Here is a 25,251-nt window from a genome sequence, read left to right as displayed (position 1 = left end):
TAGGAAAGCAATCAAGTAGTTTTGCTTTTGAAGAGCCTCATCTGTTACTCCTTTTCAGCAACTGCTGAGACAGTGATCTCCTTGGGCTGCTGTAGAAAGAGCCCAGTTCCTGGCTTAGCTGAACTTTGTAATGTTAGTGAATTGTTTCTGCCAACGCGCTCCACAGTATTAATCAATTTTTTGCTACATCAGGTTTTGGGAGCACAAAGCACAACTCTTTGTGGCAGCATTGAGGTGGTCTACATCCCACCTGCCAGCTCCTGTACTTAGCAGCCATGAGTCAGACCTCCCAAAGTAATGCGATTGCAAGCAGTGACTTTTTTTTCTTTGCCATCTGTTTTATGAGTTGTCAGGTGACACTCTTGACAGATTTTTTCAGCTTTTCATTGTAATCACAAATTTGCACTATTGGAAAATATGAAAGCTGAGAATCTCAGTTAGTTTTACCATTCCAGGACTGGGAGTTTTGAGAAAGTGCAAACATCAGGAAATTTGGATAAAATGATGGGAGCTGACAGGACTGCCATGGGAGCCCTCTCTAGCATCTGCGTATGTGCTGCTGGAGGATGCACGTAGCTCTCTAGTGACATCGAGGGGTCAGGGCCTGCTGGCCCACGGACCCCCTTGGACAAGAGAAGAGCAAAGTTACTATAAATGGCCCTTTTGAAGTCTGGGTTTACTCTTCCCCATGAGGACAAGGCTTGTTGTTGTGGTAGGACACAACACAGGAGTGAGTGACAAGTAAATGACAGTAAGGAACCACAAAGCAACAGCATGGTCCCCTTTGGAGGACTGTGCAGGATTGCAGCCACTGCTTGCCTTTGTATTGCTATCTGTATTTGTTGAGGAGTTGAGGAAACTACCTCTTCCTCAGCTCTACTCAGTCCCTTTCAAAAATTGATTACTTGGCCCCCGTGTGGAAGTACTGTAGAGAAAGATGGTCATTACCTGCTTCTGTTATGTGCCTGGAGAACTCTTACTCTTGGTGCAGGGAAGGTCACAGTCCAACCTACTCTATCTTTTGTGACAGTGGTGCAGTGTTTTCTGTCCTTGAAAAGAAAATAAAGTAATAACTTGAATTTACTGTCTGGTTGTTTGTGCAGGGATTTACTTGCTCTTTATCAACAAGTGCAATGTAAGAAAAGCAGTGTTTACAAGACAGAGCTCCTTACTGCATTCAGAGCCGCTTTCCAACTGTTTGTCAAAGTGACTGCAGCCTGCACAAGGGCATGGGAATAAATCCTAAAATTAGCAATAGTGGTTTGCAGTTGTACATTCTGACCCCCGTCAAGATTCTGTAGCTGGCTCCAGTTTGTAATCCAACACAGAGGGGTTCTGGTAACCCTGGGGAACTCTTCTGCAATGGCCAAATAGAAGAATGATTGGAGAAAATGTCAAGAGAGAAATTACTCTTGTACTTTACAGAAATAAGGTGAAACACAATTATCTTTCTAATTTTCTACCTGTTTGCATCACATTTTATATCGATTTTTACCATCATGATTTAAGTAAATCGAGAATATATTTCTCTGATTTAAAACCTGATTATTTTATCCTAACAAAGATTTGTACATCATCTGAATGACGCACATTTTGGAAGCTGCTTCTGTTCTGCTGAAAAGTCATTAGGCTAAGGATGAGGAATAGTGTATATTAGAAACTCAGCAGTGTAATTATGTGCAAGAACTCTATTATAGCATTTGTTGATAAACTGCAGTCTAGATCTAGTCCTTGAAGATCCACACGGTATTACTGTGTTGAGTTACTTAGCCTGACTCTTTTCTGAAACCCTTTACTGTACTCTAATGCTGTGTGGTGTGCTCCCACCCTGTGGGAAATGTGAAGGCAGTGGTCAAAAGAGCACATCTGTGATAAAACCATTTCCTTTCAGTTTGTATTACAGTCTTACTTCCTTTTTCTGGATGTGAACAAGTGAAAGGTGTCAGCTTTGCATGCAACACTCAAATATATTCCTTTCAATCAACCAAGCTAAGACTTGGTGAAATCTATTAAACAAAAAACAAAAAAAACCAAAAAAAAAACAAAAAAAAAATCAACCAGGTGGCTGGTAGCTTAGGCATTTTGGTTGTGTTGTACACATGCTCTTTGATCCATCCAGCCATGTGAAGTCCACCAGCTCTCTTCTGGAACTGGGGGAAGTTGAGAAGTGAATATTTAGAGCAAGATGTGTTGACTCTACAGAAAACCTGATTTCCCCACCCCCAAGAACACTTTCACTTCATATCAGCTCTCCTGCTTATACATGTGTGCGTGCTGCTCCTGCGACTCTCCATCAGCAGCCTGCGTGCTTGCCAGCAGCTGCTGCGTGGCTCTGGTGGAAGTGGGTAGGCTGGAGGGAAGGTTGCCAAGGACAGGACGCACAAACCACATGCAACTTGCAAAGAGGGCTTATGAGGAAGAGGTGGTCATCGAGCTTTCCTGCTTCTGTTGCACCTGAGGTTTCTGAGCAGATGCGCAAGACTTGGATGGCTAGAGCAATGACAGCTTTAATGTTATGGAGGAACTGAGAAGATCTGGACCTATGCTGAGATTTGCAGTAGGTATCATATTTAGTATATGCCTTGAGGAATTTCTAAGTGGTCTGTTGTATGTATTTTTCCCTGAACCCAGTAGGAATCTTGCAGCATGGAGAACATAATCTGATTTCAGAAGACTAAAAAAAATTTCAGAGCAAAAACGGGACAATCTGGCAGAACAGCAGGAGGCCTGTCAGGCTGAAGAAAGCCAGCTTTTTCTCAAAAACTGAGATACCTTTAGAAAAAACAGGAACCAAACCTGCTACAGGTAACTTTATTTTTGATGTTATAAGTCCCATGGATTTTTTTTTTAACGTGGGTGGCAAAATTACCTCTGTTCTCAAATCTCAGTAGAACTTAGTCACTGGCTACCAAGGCTGGTAAGAGTAATAGGACCTGACTTTTACTGGGAATTTTAAAGTACTGAAGATCTCCAAATTGTTCTCTGTTGGATTTTTTTTAGATATGTCAAACTGTCTTGAATGAATTAGTATTCTCCATTCCCAGATGCACTGATTATAGGAAAGGTCTTTGACTTTTGTGAGCTTTAGTTAGCAAAAATTGTTTTCTCTAGGTTTTATTGAAAATTAGGTATAGCTGATGACATTTGTGTAACTGTTGTTGTTTTAATGGGACAGTAATTAGTCATTTCTCTTTTTTTGTATTTGATTTGTTCTTGAAAGGGCAAGCACTATCCCTGAAGCTGGTTATTTTGTTAGGGTGGTAAATGCTAGATAGATATGATCTTCTTCAAACAAAGACCTTGGGAAGAGGCTGTGATAACTATGTGCAGGTGAAGGAATGTGCTTCTCTCTGTCCCCACACCTGATTTCAAGAATCCTGGCAATTGGCTGGTTGATGAGAACAGGCATTTTAGCAATTGAGACTTTACTTATTACTAGAATAATTTATGTTGAAGTTTCCTGTGGTGATCTGAGCCAGATAGGCTCCACATGCCTCAGAGCATTCTTTCATAGGTGACATTAGGCAGCTCAGGTGTCAGGTCTGCCTCTCACACTGGCAGCCCACGGGCATATGGCAGAAAAGTAGCTGGAGATGGTGAGTGAGCCCATGCATTTGTCAGCTCGAAGTGGCTGAAGGCAAGTTTAGCTGTTAGCCACCCTGCAGCAGCCATTTGGCTTCTTCTGGAGTGTGGATCAGATAGGGCTGTTTGAGGTAGGCTTACAGCTCTCCACAACTTTTCATGTGTATTTGCATTTTCTTTGGCAGTTCAGATAAAGGAAACTTCCTTTGTGTGGGAGCTTTAACATATGGTTGGAAGTCCTACGAGCGCACTATTTGCAAAAGGCTGCTTTGCTGACTTCTGATAAGTTTCCAGCCTCTCAGTGAAAATGTATTGGTTTATTTATTCCTGCATTTCCTAATCCACGAGAGGGATTTTTTACAAGATGAGCCCAAGTCACAGACTCAAAGAATTGCAGCTGAATTTTGTTGTTGGCTCATCACATGCCTATTGGTAAGCCATCTGCAAAGAAGATAATTGACTGTAATTTGAGATATCTCATCTGAAGGCCTCAATTTCCATTGCCAAGAAAATGAGACTAATGCATATGAGACAGGACTATTGTGTAGAATGACTCTCTGTATCTAACTACTGAAGAGCTCTCTGCAGGTGTAGAGCGCTTGTTAATGGCTAACGAGCATTAGTTAATTGTACTTCCCACCATTACAACTCCACTGTCCCAAACTAAACCAAATCAAGCTTTTCTTATAACCTCTACATAGAGAATAATTTTTCCACCCATTACTGTGCTTAAGTTGCCACTTGCTCCCATTTGATCCACTTGTGAGCTCTTGAGAGCAACTCAAGTTCAACCTTATCTGAGTCAGCTGAGGAAATAGCTCAGATGTTCCTAGACTTCTTCCCAAACCTCTTCACTCACAGTTGCACTTTAAATCCCCATTTTGCTTGATGGAGCAACTATCCCATTTCATGCAGTTGAGGGGTGAGGGCCTTAGCCAGTAAAGAGGCGTAGGTTAAAAAAATCATCATGTGTCACACTCAGCAGGAAGCTTTTTCGATCGGTAGGGAACAGACATGATTGATTGATTGGTTGGGCTGTTGCTCACCTATTGTAGGTACTGCAATGCTGCAGGCTGCAGAGAGCCTTTTTCCAAAGAAGGGAACGGCTTTTGTCAGTTTAGGTGTAACCCAAAATGGCACACACTTCATCTCTGTATGTACCAAGGCACGACAAACTAGGATAACACAGTACTTCCTTTCTTCTCGGTTTCAGAAGTTGGAGTCAAGTTCATTACTCATTTGCTCAGCACAAGTGTCAGAGCAGGCTGTGTGAAGTAGCACAAAAATACCAATCATTATCTGTAATTTCACTGTGATGTTTATGACTGTGTTTCTCAAAAGCTATTTCCTTTATGAGGCAATTTCATGCCTTACTACGTGCTAATGCATCTTGCTACTACCTTCAAATGTACAATTTTAGAAGACATTTCCACAAAATCCTTTTCAGTTGCTAAATTTAAAAATTCTCAGTATACTCCAGTGTGAATGTTGCTAGGCTTTGGAAACTTCAGATCTTCTGTGTTTACTTCTGATATCATTCTTGATAAATATTCAGTTACTTACAGCAACATATGATTGATTCAATCTGGTGTGAAAGTTCACTTTCTGGGGGGTCACAGAGGAAAGACGTTATCTTAGAAACAGTTTTCAGCAGTTTCCCATTTTCTCCTCCTTGCACGTACTTAAGCATTGCCTCAGCATTGGTTGTGCTGTGCTGAAAGGCTTTCTCTACCAACGTGATTCCTGTTCCGTGTGCAAGGTGTGTTCTCATTCATGGTGAGCTTCACCCTTCAAGGTGAGCTTCTAAAGCAGGGGGCAGAGGCCTGACCCGAGCACTCTGAAGCAAGCTTTTCCATCTGTGCCCACTGGGCTTTTGCACAGAGCCTTGGTTTCCAGTGTCCTCCCATCAGCTGCCTGAGCAGCTCTGGGCCCAGTTCTCCTAAAGGCAGTTTGTCTTAATTTCTGTCACTCTTTTTGTCACTTTTCTTCAGCCTGGACTTAAGCTAGCTGATGTTTCTGCCGCAGGATGTGGCACAGTCAGGAACTGAACTCTGCTCTCGTGCCAGAGCCTGCTCTTGGCAGTGCCAGTGGGTGCCTGGGGTGCCCTGCATAGTTGCACTAAGCCACAGAAAGTGGTGTGCCTGCTATGGCATTGGGATCAATCGGATGTGCCCAGAGTGAAATGTGTAATTATTCAGCAGTGTGAAGGTTGTGTGAATGTGGAGACAGGAATGCTACGTGTGTCAGAGAATGGGAGAGACAAAGGAAAGGCAAAACTTCAAAACTGGTTTGCTCAGCCCAGAGCAGAGGAGCTGAGGGGAGGCCTCATGGTGGCTGCAGCTTCTCACAGGGAGCAGAGGGGCAGCGCTGAGCTCTGCTCTCTGTGGCAGCGACAGGGCCCAAGGGAACGGCACGGCGCTGTGTCAGAGGAGGGGCAGCTGGGGGTTAGGGACAGGTTCTGCACCAGAGAGTGGTGGGCACTGGCACAGGCTCCCCAGGGCACCGCCAAAGCTGCTGTAGTTCAAGGAACGTTTGGATGATGCTCTCAGAGATTGGGTTTGAATTTTGGGTAGTACCGTATGGAGCCAAGAGTTGGATTCTGATCCTTGTGGGTCCTTTCCCGCTCAGGATATTCTGTGATTCTGCAAATCACAGTTACTGGGAAGCAAGAAGTTAAAATGCGTACATTCAGATCTGACACTGGTCAGATTTAGTAGTTCTGACTGTTGTGGATGGAAAGGTAGAAGCTCCTGAACCTGGCTGTTTATATTGTCTTTAGTCCTGCACTTGTTCATCAAACAAGAACCTCTCTGTCCACAGCTGAAAATAAACCCGTGTAAGTCCCCTCACCCCTTACTTATACATCACTTTAAAATGTGCTTACCTCGAGCTTCTGGCTGAAAGGACGCTGTGCTGGCGTCCTGCTGGTGGACCTGCAGCGCTGTTTGGCCTTGCCAGACAGGAGCTGCATTATGTCACCCTGATTAACAAATGGACTGCTGTATCAATAAGCTACTACTTATCATGATGTCAGTCTGCACAACGCCGTTGATTTGGCAGACTTTTTAGAAAAAGAATTATAACCTCTTTCCTCTTGATCACTTTATTAAATCCAGATTGATCTTTCATCCAAAATGTCAAGGAATCTGCCAACAGCTTAGCTATTAATGAGAATAATGACCTGCTGTAAAACAAACAACTGTGAATTAGAAGTGCAGGTCATGTCTGCATTGGCTGACAAGGTCAAGGGAACTTTACTTCAGCTGTTATTAATTCTCATATTTGACAATGACATAGATACCAGGGAGCGTAGGTCCCTGTTAATTGCAATTGAACTTGTGCTGCTGTCTGAGTGCCACTGAGACCTCAACTCGCAGACAGGGATAGCTCATGGGAAGGCTGTGTTAGTGACCCTGGCCCTGAGCATTTCACTCAGCTCCGTTTCAAAGATTCCTGCCACTGTGGAGGGGATTGCTTGGCGAATCATACAGCTGTCTTACATCTTCTTAAATGGTATCTGGATGCACTGGGAACGACCCAAACTGACATTAAGGTGCGCGAACACAGCTGAGTGAGAGGGCATCTCCCTTGCCAGATGCTGAGCTAGCTCTGCCGGGAGGGAGGATGGTGTCTGAAAGGGGCAGATGGTTGCAGCAGAGAATTCTTCTAAGCTGAGCTATCACTACTAATGAGCCAAAGCCTTAATGCCTAATGAATTAAACAGATACTTTGTGATGGCTTTGTATTTGTGAATCTCTACAAATCCAGCCCTTAAATTCGTAAGATACTTTGATGATAGGATTGAAGCTCCTAACTCTCTTAGACTCATGCAGTGTTGTATCTAAAAGACTAATTCTGTGCAAACAGCTCTGACACAATCTCCCGAAAATGTTCTTGATCAAAAGGAGTGCATGCTCCAAGTGTATGTGCTGCTTATGATTCACAGCTATAATTAAATTATTTTGAAGGTTAAATGCTTAATATTTTTGAACAAACGTAGAAGTGAAACTGTGTTAAAGGTTAATATTCTGCTTTTCTCTCATAAGGCCAAAGGCCAAGTTGATAAGATTTTATCTGCCTCAATGACAAGAAACATCCCTATTACAATAATAGAGCATGCGGGTGAAAGCACAGGTCCTTGCAGCAAGGGATTTCTTTAATTTTTCTTTGTGTAGTCAGAGCTTGTTTCTCTGCTGAGTTGGTAGTGCTTTGCAGATGCCCACTGTTGGAACAGAGATATATTTTGTACCTTAATGCACAGAGCTTCACACCTGATTGGGATTATCCAGTGTGTGGTGTTTAAGTGGTGTTTGTGTTTCATTTGTCAGCTCATAATTCTTCTTATGCACATACACATGACAAAAGGCAAGACAAAAGGAATATCTGCATTTGGACCAGAGTGATTAACTAATATGAAAGACAGAGATATCAGCATTGTTTGTATTCTGTATACGTGCATATGTTAACTAACTTTGTTTTCAGAATAGATACATCATGGCTCTCTGGCTCTGAAATAATTACAAGCCTCAGCTATAGCTGAGGTGTTAGTCACAGTGGTTTAGCTCTGCTGGTAATGTTGTGAATATACAGAATATTAACATGGTGTGGGGCAGCTATAGCTGAAGTTGAAGTTGAGTCTTAACTGTGCTGAGTGTCTGTCCTTCCCAAATAGCAGCACTCATCTGTCTGTCAGTACCGGCACCTATCCACTCGTGTAAAGCCAGGAAGCCCTGTAACAATTGTATCCTTATTTTCAGTGAAAACCACTTTTTTAAAGTGGCTTTCTAAAACAAGACAGCCATATTCTTTAGTTTTCAGGCTCTTCTATACCAGCTATCATACCCGTCCTCACATGCTGTGGTGTCTCTGCACTCTAAACACATTTCAGTTCTGTGCTTAATGATAAGACCAAAATGTGCCACAAGCATTTTACTTTATTACTCAGACTATACACTTTTACTAATATTTTGGTTTCTTCAGCTTTTCACAAAATAGCTGGCACTCACAGCTTCTTTTATTTTACCTGTGACATGTGCAGATAGCAAGCTCACCTGGACATAACTGTGCTGGTAACAAAGACAGGAATTCAGATGAGCTTAAGGACTTCATTCAGAAACCTTTGTGATTGACTTATTCGTAGAAATTCTTCACTCAGCAGGCTCTATAGTCACCACTACAGACTGTGACTACCTATTTTTAAGAGAAAGGAAAAAGAAAAAAAATTTCCAACTGAAGATAAGAAAGTTCCGCATTTACAGAAGTTGCTCACCACTTCTGTGTGGCACCCCGCACGATGCAGGTGTATGTTTTCTTAAAAAGAGGCAGGGTACTGTTCCCCCTCTTAGACAAAGCAACAAAGGAAGGCACAGCGGCAGCTGTGCGCTTGGTTTTCTGAGCTGTGGCTTGAAGCTACCCAAACCTCCAATTCCTCATTGAGCACAGCTGCAGCTAGATTCAGCTTTAGGGTTTCTGCCACCCTGATGGCATGCCTTGTTGCTGGCAGGGTGCTGCAGTGTGTCCTTGACCGCCGGTGGGAGCTACCTATATAAGGAGTTACTATCTGATCACTACAAATGGAAAGAGAGGCTTTTTTTTCTTTCTTTCTCTAACAAAAGAGAAGTTTTATTTTTACCCTTTTTTCCACTTTTCAAAGATTTTCCACGTTCGGGTGAGTAGCAATTTACTGAATTTGACAGTAGATGTTCAATTGTATCCTGTAGCTGGAGAGTTGGTGATGTTGCATCTTCAGTGAATAACATGGGAATAGCAGCGTTTATCAGAGTAGAATGTCAGGGCAGTGTGTTTCTCTGTGTTACTTTTTGTAATTAAGGAAGAGAAGAATACCTGTAGGTGGCAATAGTACAATAGCTGTAGCCATGTACCTTTTCTTTTAATTAGCAGTTTGCCATCAAGTGCGTTTTCTGCAAATTCAATTCAATGAGTAGTATTACTAATACCGAAGACTGGGGTGATGTGGTCCCTAATACTGGATTCCAAAACGTAAAGTGCCGGGTTCTCCATTCTCCCAGCACTGCTGAACTTAGGCAGATTCATGGATGGCCTTAGAAACTGCAGCATTTCCCTATTACGTATATGTAATAACATAGTCTGAAATGAAAGCATTCTCTCAGTAAACTGAGTTGTGTGTGCCTGAGTTTAAAGAAATGAAATTGGTAGGTCCACGTTCCAGCCTCTGGGTGCTCTTCCAGGATGAACAAGTGGTGCAGGTGGGTACTGATGGTATGCGGGGAGCAGAACTGCACCTGTACAGTTTTATGAGGTGGCCAAGGGCAAAGTTGTGATGGGAGCACAAGCAGTGATGCTGCCAGGGCCGGCACTGGGTGAGCTGGTGGTTTCATACAGGTTGTCCAATGCCTTTTGTAATACACTCCTTGAACAGCAACACATCTAAAGTGTCGGAAGTTACTAATTCACTTGGTCATTGCATAATGATGCTTTGGACGTATCCCTGTTTTGGTTAAAGGCCAACAGTATAGAAGTACTGCAAACAATTGCACAGATGCAAAGTAAAGCAGAGTTCTTAGTTTGCAGTCTGTATCAGTATTTCTTCTGCATTGTTATCAGTACTCAATAGGTTGTTTAAATCCCTACTAAAATTTACTTTGGCACAAATAGTGTGCATTAAAGGAGCCAACATTATCTGAGCAGAGAAATCAAAGCTCTCTTTATTGTACAATGTCTATGGTGGCATTTTCCTTGAATTCCACAAGCCGAGGAAGCGACATGCTGCTCAGAGTTCTGGCTGCCCCTAGAAGAACTATTTGTCCAGAATATTATTTTCTGGGGGAGTCTGATGTACGCATTCCAAGTACTTTGCTGGGTGGCAGTAGTTCAGGATGAAGATTTTTTTTTCCCGCAGAAATGTAATCATTACCTTTAGCTGTAAAAGCCCATTGCTCAGGGAAAACTGTCAATGCTTACATCCCTGTAATTGCGCTATCATTTTAACTGGCATTTTAATTAAGGCTCTTCAGCTAATCAGCTCAAAACCGGGGACTATTTGTTGTGCACCTGAATTAGCAGACTAAAATGAACAAGGTGGAGAAGTAAGCTCAGTGTAAAATGCTGGAGAGTTCTTGGAAATTATTTGAAGTTATGTGAAAGACTTGCAGGTGCCAAAGTAATGTGAAATTGAAGCCCCTGCGAGCGCAGCTGTTGTGGCTCTGGGTGCAGCAGGTTGGGGCAATGACTTCTGCAGCACTGCTTTGTTGGTGGTGGTAGTTCTCCTGGTAGCCGAAACCCAGAATTCCACATCTGTTGATATTGTTGCCCACACACTTGTAGAGAAGCCTGTGATGGCAGTTTCAAGCACGGCTGTGATTTATCTCTGTGATTCACTGTGCCTGACTGGACTTGTTGTCCTCTCAACAGAAGGTTAGCGTGTTGTTCTCATTCAGGTACTTTATCGCTCTTTTTCGTTTCCTTTTGCTCTGAAGCTTCAGATAGTTCAGACCTTTAAGGAAACTTTCATGCTGGTAGAATTAATTGGTGAAATATCAGAAAAGTTATATATTTAAGACTAAGCTTGGAAGTGGTGTGCTTAGATCTTGTCTTGTATTTCACTATTGATGCAAAGTTGTTTGACCTGTGTAGTAACATATGCCTGCTTTCTTTGCAGCCTTAAAGCTTGCAAAGGAACAATGTTACAGCCTCCAAAGGTTAAGAAAAATGAGCAGCCAACACAGACTAGAGTTTTACAACAGGAGTGGTGGGCGGAAACAAGGTTAAAAATCTTCCTGTGAACCAGATATCAGACACAGGTTTTTATTGTCAGGACTGGGAACTCAATGAAAGCATGATGACCTCAGCTGAACTTAATTATCTTGTTGTATAATGATCATAAAAAGAAAGGGAGAGGCTCAGAAATACTGCCTTTGCTGTTCTTGTGTAAGTGCTGGGCAGGGAAGCACTGAGTATCAGGGAAGTTAAAGGTTTTTTTTGTGTGTGTATGCTTCAACTCTCTGTGTGTGTTTTCTTTCTTAATACGATATTTTAAAAAGGTTGTGAGAGAACTGAAGACTCGACTGCACTGGTTAATTAGCTTCTGAGGATCACAGGGCCCCCCCGGCCCGTGGTAATTGTGGTAGACAATATAGATCAACGGTTTACAGGTAGCAGTAATGTTCTAAAAATACTGCAGTTTCTCAGTTTTACAACATGGGCAGATCCCGTGTGTATGCTCCTGGATTTGTGGAGGACATCATACCATCTTCTAGCAAATTACAGGCTTTGTGCTTCCTGTGGTGGCATTACTGGGTTTGTTGCTGCCCTATGCTTCAGCAGCCTTCAGAGTGGAGCTTGGTGCTGGGCCATGGTGGGTGTGGGGCTGAGGGGCAGCCAGCTTGCTCAGTCTGGCCCTGCTCCAGCTTAACAGAGGGAGGGAGTATGGCCCGTGGTGTATGATGTCTGTCAGAAGGCACGGCACAGGCCTCTGGGCCTCTTCCCATGGCAGGGCTAATGTGACCTTTGCCCCTCAGCACCCTCTCCTGTGCCCTCCCTGGCACCTTCTCAAAGTGTTTCAGTATATGGTGGACTCACAGCTTGTACTTGTGCTCGTAGGGCCAGTGTGGGACATGGGGAGCCCGCTGATGGTGGTGCGATGCGAGGGTTGGACGTAAGCCTTCTTCAATGGGAAGTGTGTTTACAGCAACAGCAGAGGAAACAAATATCAATAGAAATTGTTTTATAGCTCACAGTTTCATTAATGTCTTCAGCTTTAAACTGAGCTGAGACTTCTGTGAGGTAAATGAGCCGCTGCAGGCTACGCAGACATTTAGAGTTACATAAAAATTTTAAGGCATCCTAAACTGTGCGTGCCCCTGGGGGTTGTAAGGTTACTGCAGACTTCTGTTTCTTTTGTTGTGCATTTTATTTTAACTCTTAGGATGAATGGATGGAGGCAGAGGTAGCAGCTGGTTTGATAGGTTGTCTGTGGAGAGGGAATGTTTTGTCCATGTGTCAGGTACCCTCTGTCCTTGTTCCACCCTGAGCCACCAGATCCCCTGGCTTCTGTCATCTCCTCACCTGGCATTCTTCTCTGCTTCCTGGAGGCCTCCAAAGCAAACTTCAGCTGCTGGGCCCGTTCCCCTGCCATCACCCCAAGAACCAGCCATGTAGCAGACGTGGCAGGGCAAGGCATGCCTGCATGTCTGCGCCCCAAGGACGTGGTGAGCGATGGCTGCCGGGGCAGTGAGGGGCTGGTGTGCTCCTCTGGTGCCAGAATGCCAGGGCTGATGAGAAGAATGCTCGCAACCTTGGCCTGCTGCAGGAAGACTCTGCACTCAATGAGGCTAGAGTAAAACGCCTGCACCGCATGTTGTTGAGGTCTTTCTTAGGCTTTCGGTTACCAATATACATTTACAGATAAGAGTTGACATATGTAAGCAGGTTGTTTATGTTGAATTCTCTCACCTCAGGGAAGATTTAAAACCTGGTACCACTGCATTACAGCGTGCTGACAGATGCTGTGGATTGTCTCAGGCAAGCTCTCGCGTGTCTCGCAGGATCACCTACACAGCAGATTGCTGGGTGTTGCTGCCATGCTTAATGCTAGCTATAACTTTCTTGGTGCCTACGTGCTTTTAGCTTCCCTTGAAAAGCAGCTGCTGCCGCAAAATAACCCAATTTCTGTTATTATTATAACATTTAAATGACATAGTATGGTCAAAACAAACCATCTGTGCTGACAAGAATTTTCCACCCGAATGCAGTTGAGGCTTCAGCCTTTAGCAGCAGAGGAGACCCAGTTAACAGCATCTATCTGTCTCCCTTATAATTTATTTCAGATTCATCTGAGGCATCCATCCACTGTCTCCCATCTTTCAGAGAGGATGACAGAAATGAGATTACTTGGTAACTGTCTGAGGGCTGAAATTCATTCTGCGCTGGCACAGAGCACGGAACCCGGTGGGAGAGAGCTGCAGAGGGCTTCTGTTCTTGGAACACTGTCATCTATATACTGCTCATGTATCTTTATCTGCGCTGTATTAAAGCGCAACGGATATAAACAGCTTACATATATAAATTAAAAATACCCCTCAGGTTGGTATATGGGGTGTCCTGTACGTGTCAAGTTTTTCAAGCAAGCCACAAAATCCAAGGGTGCAGAAAGATCACGGTTGAATATTAATCAAGGGTTGCAGCGGGGGGGCTTTCAGGCTCCCTGGGCAGCAGTGTCAGTGCTGGGGCCATCTCTGAAAGTTAACGCTGCAGAACTGTGACTTCTCATGTGCAGGACTCCCTGCATATCTAAGCAGCAACACCAATCTGCTGATCAAATCCCTGGCAATCAAAATCACATTAGTTACTATCATTAGATTGGTATCAGAGGGAAAGCATATATGCAGAAACCTAAGAGATATTTCTGAAATTTCTCATAAGCAACAAACTGCTGTCACATGTATGGCCTTTAGGTAGCTTTTCTGCACTCATTCAGTTAAATCCTAGTAAATGGAATCAGGAAAAGCCAGCTAAGACCTGTGATGTATTTCTTCTCTCCTCTTGAGAGACTGCCTGCCAGCTTGCAGCCCACCTATTAGTAAGAAAACACTGCAGCTGCTCAGTGTTAGAACTGCAAGTTTTCATAGAGCATCTCACACTTGTGATTTAGGAAACAATACTGTCAGCCTACAGTTTATTGCATATTCTGTCTTTTGTTGTGTATATGTAATCTACAAATATATGTATTTATGTATATTTTGCTTGAGATACCTAGATCTGCACATGTAAGCGTGACTGGAGACTCTATCCAACAATTAAAGGTGTCTGTACATCACCACATTTGTGGTGAAAAGACTTGCTTTCAAATTTAGTAGTGGCTAAACGCAAGGTCTGACTGCATGCCCCCAGCAGGGCTGTAGTCAAGCACAGACCGTGACACTGCTGCTTATTTGAATGGTTCTGCAGTCCATGAGAAAGTTGTTCCAATAACAGGACTGATTTTTTTCCCTACTTTAATGGCTCTTTACAATTTACTGAACTAAAACCTATCATCAATAACAGAAGAGATTTGAGATGATCCTTAGCTGCTGAAAATTGATAATAGTCTCAGAAGTCAACAGCTTTGACCCCATTACAAGAAGTCAGCCCAGAAACCCCTACAATCAACACATACTGTGCAGAAAAAGTTCACTTATTCTGGGGGTCTCTTTGAGACCGCTACATCCCTCCTCAAATTGCTCACTTTCTTCCCTCTGCCCTGTTTTGGGAAGATGTGACCGGGGTGTTCCCCTGCACGCTGCCCTGTGCCATGGCCAAGCTGCTTGCTCTGCCTAAAAAATGCTGGAAGCACTGGAGAGGCATAAAGAAATGATGTGCATTTTTTGGTGTGCATGCCTGTAGAATGACTAACGAGCAAGGAAATGATAGCTCGAGCAACATATTTTTAACTTCTAACAGCTTTCTGTCTGGTATTTATCCTACTTCTGCAATTACAGTGCGATATAAAGACCTGGCAGCAGGTTTTCATGTGCTAATTCTGAAGCTGTGTCCTTAACACTGAAATACTAGGGGAGAGGGAGATCCTCACATGCATGTGCTTACCTGAACACATTTGCTGCATGTCTAGGTGCGTGCACATCTAGTGGTACAGAAGGAAACAAGATAGCTGCTTGGCAGAAGGGGTGTGAAGTCAAAGCAAAGTTTGTTGCAGTGCAAACTGCTGAAAATCTAGCTCTGTGCTTGCAACCTGATGTTTTAGGGTCTGCTAATCTCTTCTGGTTTTAAATCACTTATATGATTTTGATAGATGGATTTGAAGAGTCTTGCTGAGAGCCATTACTTAGCAGTTGTTTGTTTTTATTCTCATCTTAAGAGGATTCACTTAAAAGTATTCACTTTAGAATGCTTAGGGATTGTTTAACTTTTAAATATTTACTCTGCTTCCTGTCAACATTCACTACGCGGGAATGCAAGGTATCTCTGCTGGTTTTGTTGAGCTCATCTACTTCTTTTCTGCATCAGTGAAGCTGAGTTGTGTACAGATGTGTCCTTATTTCTTGCTGTTGAATGCCTTAGAAAAATAAATACGTTCTGGTTTGAGGGACTGACCAGGGAAAGTCCAGATAATAAGAGGAAATTTCCATGCCAGTAGCGCAAGGAAAATTTAGACAAATTTAGTGAAGCGTCCCCCAAAGATGACACATTCTTAGAGAACACAGGGGCATAGTTTTCCTGCTGGGTCAGTTATTTTGGTTATGTATAAATGTTTTTCCCTTCCTAGCAGATCAGATAATTGTTTGAACTATTACCTCAGCTGCTTTATTTTCACAGATGTTCTAATGCCACATTTGCATTTTCCTCGGTCCTTCAGGCAGCCCTATTAGTTTTCATCTCTCCCTCATCATAATTTCAGCAGCTGGCATTGCAGTCCCCAAGAGCTGACTTTTCCAGATATAATTGCTGATCTCAAGTTCACCATAAGAGTCACTCCAATGCTTCCTGCTAGGTTTTCACTTGGGTGAAGCTTGTTTTCTTTCCAAGGCCCTAATGTAACCACACTACTTTTGAAGTTCTGATTGGAAAGGGGAAAGCAGTTCATTTTGAAGGGGGTTGTTTTGATGTGCCTGTACTGCTACGGCTGTCCGTACGTAGATGTTAGCTGGCTTACCACTTGTCTGTATCCTCATTCCTTACCTTTCACAAGGATAATTAACCTCTGTAAAGATCCACAGATCTGCATAAAGATCAGTTTTGTTTGTTGATGTTAAGAGGCTGGATACAAATGTACCCAATGTGCTGTGACACAACAAAAGCCCATGGCAACGAAGAACGCGAATTCCTGATCAAAGTCCTCACTCCTGCCTTCTGCAGGACCTGCGTCCTGCCCTTGGTGTCTCCTTGCTCACGGCCAAATGAGGCCTGCTGCACGAGGAGCTGTGTACAATGAATCCCTCTCTCCATTGCAATCCAATAATGTGTTTTCACAGATGTAGTTTTCATCTGTATCAGCTCGCTGACCAGCTCAACAGTGTTACATCCAAATTACAGCCCAACCTCAAGAGTACAATATTAGACCAAACACTACCTGTCTGCCACGATAATACATACGTACGTAGCATTACCGGCTACCAACTCCATCAGTTCGACACACTAATTCTGAAGCAGGTGCACCTTGGCAGTCATCGTTTTGTGTTGCAGCTTAGGAGTGTGACATAAACACGCCCCCGCCTGTGTTATTGCTTGAGGGCAGCCTACACGAGTTACTTCCAGGCCCATAACCATAACGGGCTGTTTGTGTTTATGGCCCTGGTGCCATCCTGTGCCTGCGGCTTCAGGGCCGCTGACGTCATGCTGCTGGGAGCACCCACCTGCAGCTCTGGTGTTCCTGTGCAGGCTGCCTTTATCTGCACAGGGTGGCACATATAGGGTGAGCCCGCCTGCAGCCGTGCTTTCCTACTCACCGTGCAGCTCCCGCGGCACTGCAGGTATGTTCCCCAGAATCGCTTTGCTTCCCAGCCAAGGCAGAAGGGTTTCTTTCAGCTGAAGCAAAACCTCAAACCATACCTAGGGTTTCAACAGCACAGAACAGAGCTGCTGGAAGTTGTAGGTTTTTTGCATGAAAACTTGTGATAACAATGAAAAATGTAGCTTTTTTTTTCTCTTAAAAAACCCAATTTCTTAATTAAGAATGTCTTTTCTGTTAAGTTTTCAAATGATGAAAAACGTGTGATACCTTTTTTCAAAAGACGGAAAACACGAGGAAATACTTAGTTTAGGAAAAAGCGACCTTCCATGAGAAAAAATGCGGGATTTTGATGAGCGTTGGTGAAGATTACGCTCCACTGTTTCGTAGCTGTATCAGACCCTGTTTGTCTGAGGTGCTGAGCATCGTGGGATCTGTTGAGTGTCAGAGCAGTGGTGAGGTGCACGCTTTCCCTTCCTATTGCAACCTGTGCAGCAGCTGCTGCTGCTGAGCGGCTTGTATGCGTTTGTGCAGCATGTCTTCTCCTCAGCTGAAGCTGCTGGCTAACGAGCTGCCTTGCCTTGTCGTAACTTTTATGTGCCTACTCACAAGAAGGCTTAATCCATTATGATATATGCCACGTTGCTGCTAGTGATTTTATGCTGCTATTAGAGTTTCTATATTGCTTTAATGCTTTCTAATATGAGTTCTGATTACAAACATTTCAAAGCCTACGTGTCGTAATTAATCTTTATTAGCTGAATAGGAAAGTTGGAGTACTCAATTTCTCCCCTTATAATACTTCAAGTAAAATTGTTTATAAGGTTGTGCATGCGTGTGAGACACAAACAGAAATTGAAGGGAACGTTGTAAAAGAACAGTTTCACTATTAAGCCTGTAATTATTACAGCTTTCTTCTCTGTTTTGATTAGTGAGATTCCTGTTGATAACGGCATGCCTTTATACCGGGCTTATAAAATCTATTTGGCATCTGTAAAATTGTTGGCCTGAGGTGGTTACAAAAAAGAAGTGGGAGCTGCTTGTAGCTCAAGCAGAGGCAACTGCCTGCCACTGTTTTGGATCAGACCAACCCCAGTGCTTCTGCTATAATCACTTTTTTAAGGCAGGAGGAGACAGCTTCCTCATTCAGAAGCTCTTGAGGCTGCTGGTGTGGGGCAGGGCTGCAGCTGCACATGCCCCAGGAGGGCAGAGAGTGCTGCAGGCGTCCTCTGTAGAGCCCTTCGATGGGGGCAGGCTGCTCGGCACCCAGGCTGCCTGTGCTGCTGCTGCCCTGGGATGCTGTCACATGTAAGTGCTTTATCAACACGGCTCTACCAGATAAGAAGGTAAAGAAAAAGAAGGCTCACGCTTCATGGGTTTAACTTGAGTAAGAAAAGCTGAGTTATAATTATAATGGGAAAAAAAAATCTTAGTTTTTTTCCAGAAAATGATATTTCTATATGGCAGTACAGAAATTCTTATTGTCTTGTGGTGCATCTCCACCATTCCACTTTCTAGTGATCTAGTGCTGTAACATTTTTCCTTCATGGAACTTAAAGGAGAAACTCCCCTGAAATGCTGAGATGTCTTTGGGCCACAAAGGTAATTATGGGCCTGGGGCATCTCCTGTGTGAGGAAAGACTGAGCAGCCTGGGTCTGTTCAGCTTGAAGAAGACTGAGAGGGGATCTGACAAATGTTTATAAATATCTAAAGGGAGGTGGGAGGCAAAAGGATGAGGCCAGGCACTTCTCGGCGGTGTGTAGTGATAGGACAAGGGACAATGGCCTAAAACTTGTTCACAGAAGTTCCATACTAACGTGCAGAAGAACTTTATGGTAAGGGTGACAGAGCACTGGAATGGGCTGCCCAGAGAAGCTGTGGAGTCTCCTTCTATGGAGATATTCAAGACCTATCAGGATGCCTACCTGTGTAATCTATTGTAGGGCGCTTGCTTTAGCAGGGGAGTTGGACTCAATGATCTCTTGAGGTCCGTTCCAACCCCTGCAATTCTGTGATTCTGTGATTGTAACTCGTGTTGCTACAGTTTCCAAAATAATTGTAAAATATGCTCCTGCTCATATATTCCTGCTAAAACTCAGCTCGGAGGGATGAAAAAAAATAAAAAACAACCATAAAACTGTGTGATATCTCATACATTTTATTACTTGTAGAAGAACAAAGCAGAAGACTTAAATCTTTGACTTCTCAGACTTCACTGAATCACAGAATCGCAGGGATTGGAAGGGACCTCAAAGCTCATTTAGTTCCAGCCCCCTGCTGTCAGCAGAGCTGCCAATTTCACAATGAATAATAGCTTATGGATTTTTGATTTTTAAAAGGTCCATGAGGGTATGAGTATATGTTCAAAATTCAGATTTATTTTTTCTGCTTAAAATACAATATTTCACATACTATTCTTCAGCATCTGCCAGATGAGATTTAAAAACAGAAATCATGCTATAGCTTGATGTAAATAAATAGTCAAAATTGTATCATTCTGATCCAGGAAAGTATGTGAACAGGTCTTGCAATCTGATCTTGCTAAGAATGAATACTTACATGCAAGAAGTTATGAAGATCTAGAGCTATCTTTGGAACATTGGTAGCAAGTGAATTTGCTTTGAAATATGCAGAAATATGTGATAAAAGCTTTGCATAATGAAGCAACTGGCAAAACTTTAGATAGCAGATCTGAGTTTTATCCATAAGAAGCATTATAAAATGAAAGTAAAATGGATTTAATACCTGTCTGCAATACAGCCGAGAAGCAATTACAGCAAATACTTTATTTTATGAAAACTATCCTGTAGAATTATGTAGTGATATGGTGTAATACCTCAGATCCCACTCCTTGATAAATTGCTATATTTAGGTGAGTGGAGGGAAAGTATTGGTGGATACCTAACATGATGAGTTGTAACAATTTACTTAGCCTAATGCATACTGTCTGTGTTGTGTTGTAAGGTTTTTGTTTTGCTGTCTGGTTGGTTGTTTCTTTTTTTTTTTTTTTTTGTTATTTGCTGTCTTTAAGACATTCGTTGTGAAAATCAGGCACTTGGAAAGCGTATGCCAATTAAACAGAATGACATTTTGGCTTTCTGCTTAGTTGAGGTTATTTCAAGACCCCGTCACCCATATCGGAGCTAAATATCATAAGTTTAGGTCTGGCACACTAAGAAGTAAGCTGGAAGGAGCTTTCTGTTTTCATTACGCTAATTTTAAATGGGCTCTTAACCATATTTATCTAACGGCTTGTATTAATGCCTGATAACACACCAGGCAACGTGCTTAACGTGGGTCCATACACGTGTAGTTTTAATGGAGAGCTTTCATACTGCGGTGAATTAGAGTTAGCAGGACCACAGTTAGATGAAGTGTAGGTGGTCGGCCGCCTGATGGTGGAGAGAGAACCTGAACTTTGTGCTCCCATCATTTGCATGTCTGTAAATACAGAATGACTGTAGTGAAACCCGGAGGGCTGTGGCAGTTTCCATGTTGTAACAAGGCTCACCAGGAAGAGGTGTAGGCGTAATTGTATAATCATTAATTTTTCTGTCCTCTGATAACCCATCTGTGTTCTCTGGCTGACTGGCAAAGAAGTCCTGTCCAGCATTTGACATTGTCTGTTGATATGGAAATAATTGATGTCACACATTTAGCATGACTTAACGTGTAAAGGGTCACAGATGGGCAAAGCACTTCACAGGCAAATAGAATTAGCAGGTTCCTGTCCAGAGCAATGTGCAACTGGTATGCAATCGTCAGCCATAAACAAAGTTGGGGTGCCTGAAGCTGCAGCCAAACAGCTGTATGGTGGAAGCTGTGGTGCTATTGTATTCACTCACGGTGCCTTTAGGAGCTTATATGTCATCTACCCAGCTACAAACACTTCAGGAAGGCTACATGCTCTTCTTTGAATGGTGGTTGGGGGTGGTGTGCTCTGAGCAACTGTTGTTGTCATGAGCTATGTCAAAGCTTTTGGCTTGTTTGGTTCAGTTTGGGATAGAAGGTCTCACTGGCACAACCTCTGATTTGGGTACAAGTTCACATTCACATTTTGGAAGGGTGTGCACCTTTATGTATGTGGCAGCCAGCTGTGGCTGTCAGTCCTGCGTACCCCATGGCAATGTCAAGGTGGCTGATCTGGGTCGGACAGGTTGGATATGCACATTCCCATGTGGGCTCCAAATCAGATATTGTGAAGCAAAAAATAATTTGTGCACTGATGAGCAGCAACCATTTCCTTTGCCCAAGGGAGAATTCTGTACCATGTTACCTCTGCAGCATGGGTCATCTTTGCTGTAAATAGCTGGGTGCCAGGCAGTTTCTTGGCTATAGAGAACAGCTGTTATTTCAGTCAGCTAAAAAGGTGGCTCTTAGTGATAGCATTTAACGTGCAAAACACTGCCACCATCCTGTAGGTAGTTTGCACTATCGCTGTCAGCAGCAGCAGAGGGGAATTATGTAGCAGCAATTTCCTTGTCTGTACAAGAACAGGAAAAGGGCCTGACACAGCATCTCACCACACTGCAGGGGACAAGGGACAGTACGCAGGGCAAAGAAGGAAGGGGGAGGACTTCTGCTGCCCTCAGCTGGAATTTTTTCATGTGCTTATCTGTCCTTAATCCTCTATCAATACGTTGCAGGGATACACAAAGACAGTCCTAGGTTAGGAGTTTTTGAGTGTACAGAATGGATGCTCTTGGAGTGTACGTGGCTGTTAGATCCTGAAAGCGCATAAAAAAGGCCTATGTGAGGAGAGGAGGGGGAGGAGATCTGATTGGAAGTTTGTAATAGATCTCTGAATGTTTGTCAACGTCAGAGCTTCCGAATGATGTTCAGGCTAGCAAGGCAGCCCATCAAGGGATCACGCTATGACTGGAGGTTCTTGTTGGTACAGGCAGTCCAAGTACCTCCTTTCCTGCGGGTGTGAGAGACTCATGCTTTGGCAGCAACACTGGGAGCGGTGATGCGTGCTCATGGGTAACCTATGCCGCTCAGCACTGTCCTGTTTGCTGTCAGATTTAGAAATGGTACTGGCAGGCTCTCATCACATTGGACTTCTCCCTGGAGACTGATTGTGACAAGCTGTTGGAAAATGCTTTGGAGGCCGTGTTGAAAAGTCTCTTGTAAGAAGCCCCAGTATCCTGTTTAAGTGTACAGATGTTATCGTTGTGGAAAAAGGGACCTTCGCCTTCTTCCTGAGCATGCCTTTGCCAACCTATACTTAGTGCTTTATGTATAATTTGTCCCAACATCATCAGAACACAACATTTAACAATAGCATTTTTAATCCTGGAGAGCTCAAGCTTCTGCACGGAAGAAAGGTGGTAGTGGAAGCCCGGAGAGGTAAACTGCCAAGGTTCATCATAAAACTGGAAAAAGAACAAGGCCAAACCTCCAGCCAGTCTCCTAATTGATAGTGTTGTGGTGCCTTTCATCTCCATAAAGGTTTCCTTTCCTGTGCTACTTACTTCCCCGTGCGTGCAGGGCCCCATCTATCAGGCTGCACGGTGAGGAGCTGGACTCAGCTCAGTAATCCTCTGTCGCCACTGCCACTTCTTCTCCCTCAGGGGCCTATGTGTAAGTCGGTCCATCTTATCAGTGTCTCCCAGGCGGAACGGCTGCGTCTGTTGCGTGGGGTCACGCGGCAGGAAACGGATGGCAAGGATGCAGCTCGTGCAGGGGGAACACAGTGGATGTCTCATGCTTTGGTCACTGCCCCTGCTGCCCCCCCAGAGATTTTGTTTTCCTGAAACAGGACAACACGGTCAAACCCAGCACTGATGTCTGCCCCGCTGAGTGCCACGTATGGTGTTATATGCCCTTCTTCAGCGATCCGAAGTTTGAACAGAGCTTCCATTCCTAATGTGCATGATTTTTAAAAGGTCACTTCTTAAAGAAAGCTAGCAAAATACTGTAAATATCATGGGTTAATCGCTGTGAGTAGTGCCGGTGTCCCGACTCAAGGAAAAGCATTGGAAAAGGATGAACTAATGCTGTGCCTGTAAGGACAGCTGGGCAGTTGGTCCAAGAACCATTCTGAGAAATCTGAACTTTAAATTGGCACGGTGGATGGCTGGGATGATTTAACAGTTTTATCACTAACTTAAACCATAGAAATGAATGTACAAATTACTTTGTCAGAAGAACAAAGTGATGAGAGAAGTCACCTATGGGCAACCGCTTCTACCTATGTCACTTTCAGCTCAAGTTCCTGCCAGTATTTGCGTTAGTGGATGGAAGGTTCAGTTGGGAATAGGCACAGCGTGTTGGAAGAGCATTTATCCAAGTCTGTGGGCTTTTGAAAATGACAGTGAGAGGAAGTGTCTGGTGAGGCTGTGGGAAGCACTGTGCTGGGCAGTTCTGCAGGCAGTCCTGTCTGCCTTGGAGTGGGAAGGAGAGCTGTGCAAACCAGCTCGGTGCGTGAGAGGAGGGGAAGCTGCCAGTGCTCGGCCGAACAAACCTCTTCCTAGAAGCTACATCAGGAGAGCTTCCTTTGCACATATGTTTGTATCTGTGCTAATACTGCTGTGACCAAGCACACACAATACTCTTCTAACTATATATTACACGCTCCTAGCTCTCTTCCTCTTGAAGAGAATTTTCATCGTTTTGTTGGTGGCCTGCTGGTATTATTTAAATAAAGCTGATACTAATTAAATAAAACTCTCGATTTTCGAATCAACTGTGATTTACAGGAAGTCTTGTATTGCTAAAAGGCCAAGCAGCTGAAGACTTTTACATGTCCTTTTTCCAACTTATCCTCTCCGTGCTTTGATCAGCTGTGTCTGGCAAGGCTTAAAACAAAGTCCTGAGGGTTTCTAAGGTAGCAAGGATGTTTCATCCTGTGTACTGGGAACTGTACAGTCCCCTTTGGAAACTGCAATTATCACTTCAGTGAAAACCCCAAACCCACAACATTTGCTTGTTTCGTTTCCTACTGAGCGTCACCTCCCAAGTTCCCCACCCTCTGGTACATTTGGAGTTGTGAATTAACTTTCATGTCTGAGCTGAGGCACTGAAGAAACCCAGTTCCCACTTTAAACCTTTTTCCTGACAGCCTTCCAAGCTCAGCTGTTCTTGTTAGCCATGTAAGAAGTATAGGAAGAATGACAAGTCGTCACCTGTGTGCAGGTAGCTTGCGTGGGTTTGCTTGCATGATTATTGCGTTGGATAAATACTGCTTCCCACAGCATGCTCACCAACTGCTTAGTTGGTCTCCGAATTTGGAATAAGTTTGGACAAAACAATGTTGGAGTTGAAGAAGAAACACCTGCCAAGAAGGTTATTTCTAGGATGCATTTTTTTCCTTTGGAATGACAGGTCTTAAATTTTTGAAGACCTCACGTGATGAAAACAACAAGGAGGCTCTTGTGTCAGCTAATTTACCTCTGATAGTAAGTTATGTCATAGTACATAGGGATCAAATAAAAAAAAGTAAACATCGGCAGGGAGATATATTCATAAAGGCGGCGGCCCCCTCTAGGGTAGCTAGCGGTGTCGATATATATGTGCTTATATATGCGCATGCCTTGGGACTGTTGCTGCCTGCAGCTAGAGAAGGCAAGCAGCGTGACTCACGCTGAGCATCCCAACAGCCGTACCCAAGAGTGAGGTCCTGCGGGGCCCATCGGACGGAGCTCCAGGACCACTCTGTGTAACAACACAGAGAAGGTGACGAGGATTCTGCTTATCCCAGAAAAGGAGAAAAGAACTCCTCAGTACAATGTTCTGAGTGATTCTAGGAAGAGTATTCTACTTACACTTTTCCATGGATTAAAATGTGTTAAATGTTATGCATTTAAATATATTCCTCATGTAGCTATTCTGAAGATCATAGAATCATAGAATGGTTTGGGTTGGAAGGGAGCTTTAAGATGACCTAGTTCCAACTCCCCTCCTATAGACAGGAACACCTCCCTCTGGAGCAGGTTTCTCAAAGCCCCATCCAGCCTGGCCTTGAACGCCTCCAGGGAGGGGGCATCCACAGCTTCTCTGGGCAACCTGTTCCAGTGCCTCACCACCCTCACAGTAAAGAATTTCTTCCTAATATCTATAAATGCACAGATGAAGTCGCTCAGCCCTCAGGAATTTGAGAACAGGCTCCTGCCCTGCGAGACATTCCCCTCGGGAAGGCATGCTGCGTGCAGGTATGGCTTAGTGGCTGCCGTACACTTGAAGGCTGAAGGATTTATCTCCTGCGTATAATGGGGACCGAAACGTCACCAGTTGCTGCGCTCCA

The 25,251-nt window shown here is 43.7% G+C and overlaps 1 protein-coding gene and 1 long non-coding RNA gene across 2 annotated transcripts in view; both read left to right on the top strand.

Moving 5' to 3' along the window:
- Nucleotides 2,267-25,251, top strand: part of TMCC3 (transmembrane and coiled-coil domain family 3) — a 68,335-nt gene continuing 45,350 nt past the window's right edge. The window contains exon 1 of the mRNA XM_021387477.1: nt 2,267-2,557. Within this exon, the coding sequence (XP_021243152.1) occupies nt 2,516-2,557 (42 nt within the window). The 5' untranslated portion in view covers nt 2,267-2,515. The remainder of the gene's footprint in view (nt 2,558-25,251) is intronic.
- Nucleotides 8,836-13,474, top strand: LOC110394134. The gene is made up of 3 exons (XR_002435392.1): nt 8,836-9,250; nt 9,760-9,809; nt 13,389-13,474. It is a non-coding gene; the product is annotated as an uncharacterized LOC110394134 (long non-coding RNA).

This window comes from Numida meleagris, chromosome 1, assembly GCF_002078875.1.
Source record: "Numida meleagris isolate 19003 breed g44 Domestic line chromosome 1, NumMel1.0, whole genome shotgun sequence".
NCBI lineage: Eukaryota > Metazoa > Chordata > Aves > Galliformes > Numididae > Numida > Numida meleagris.
Note: the sequence above shows the minus strand (reverse complement) of the source record. Positions and strands in the feature narration are given on the sequence as shown.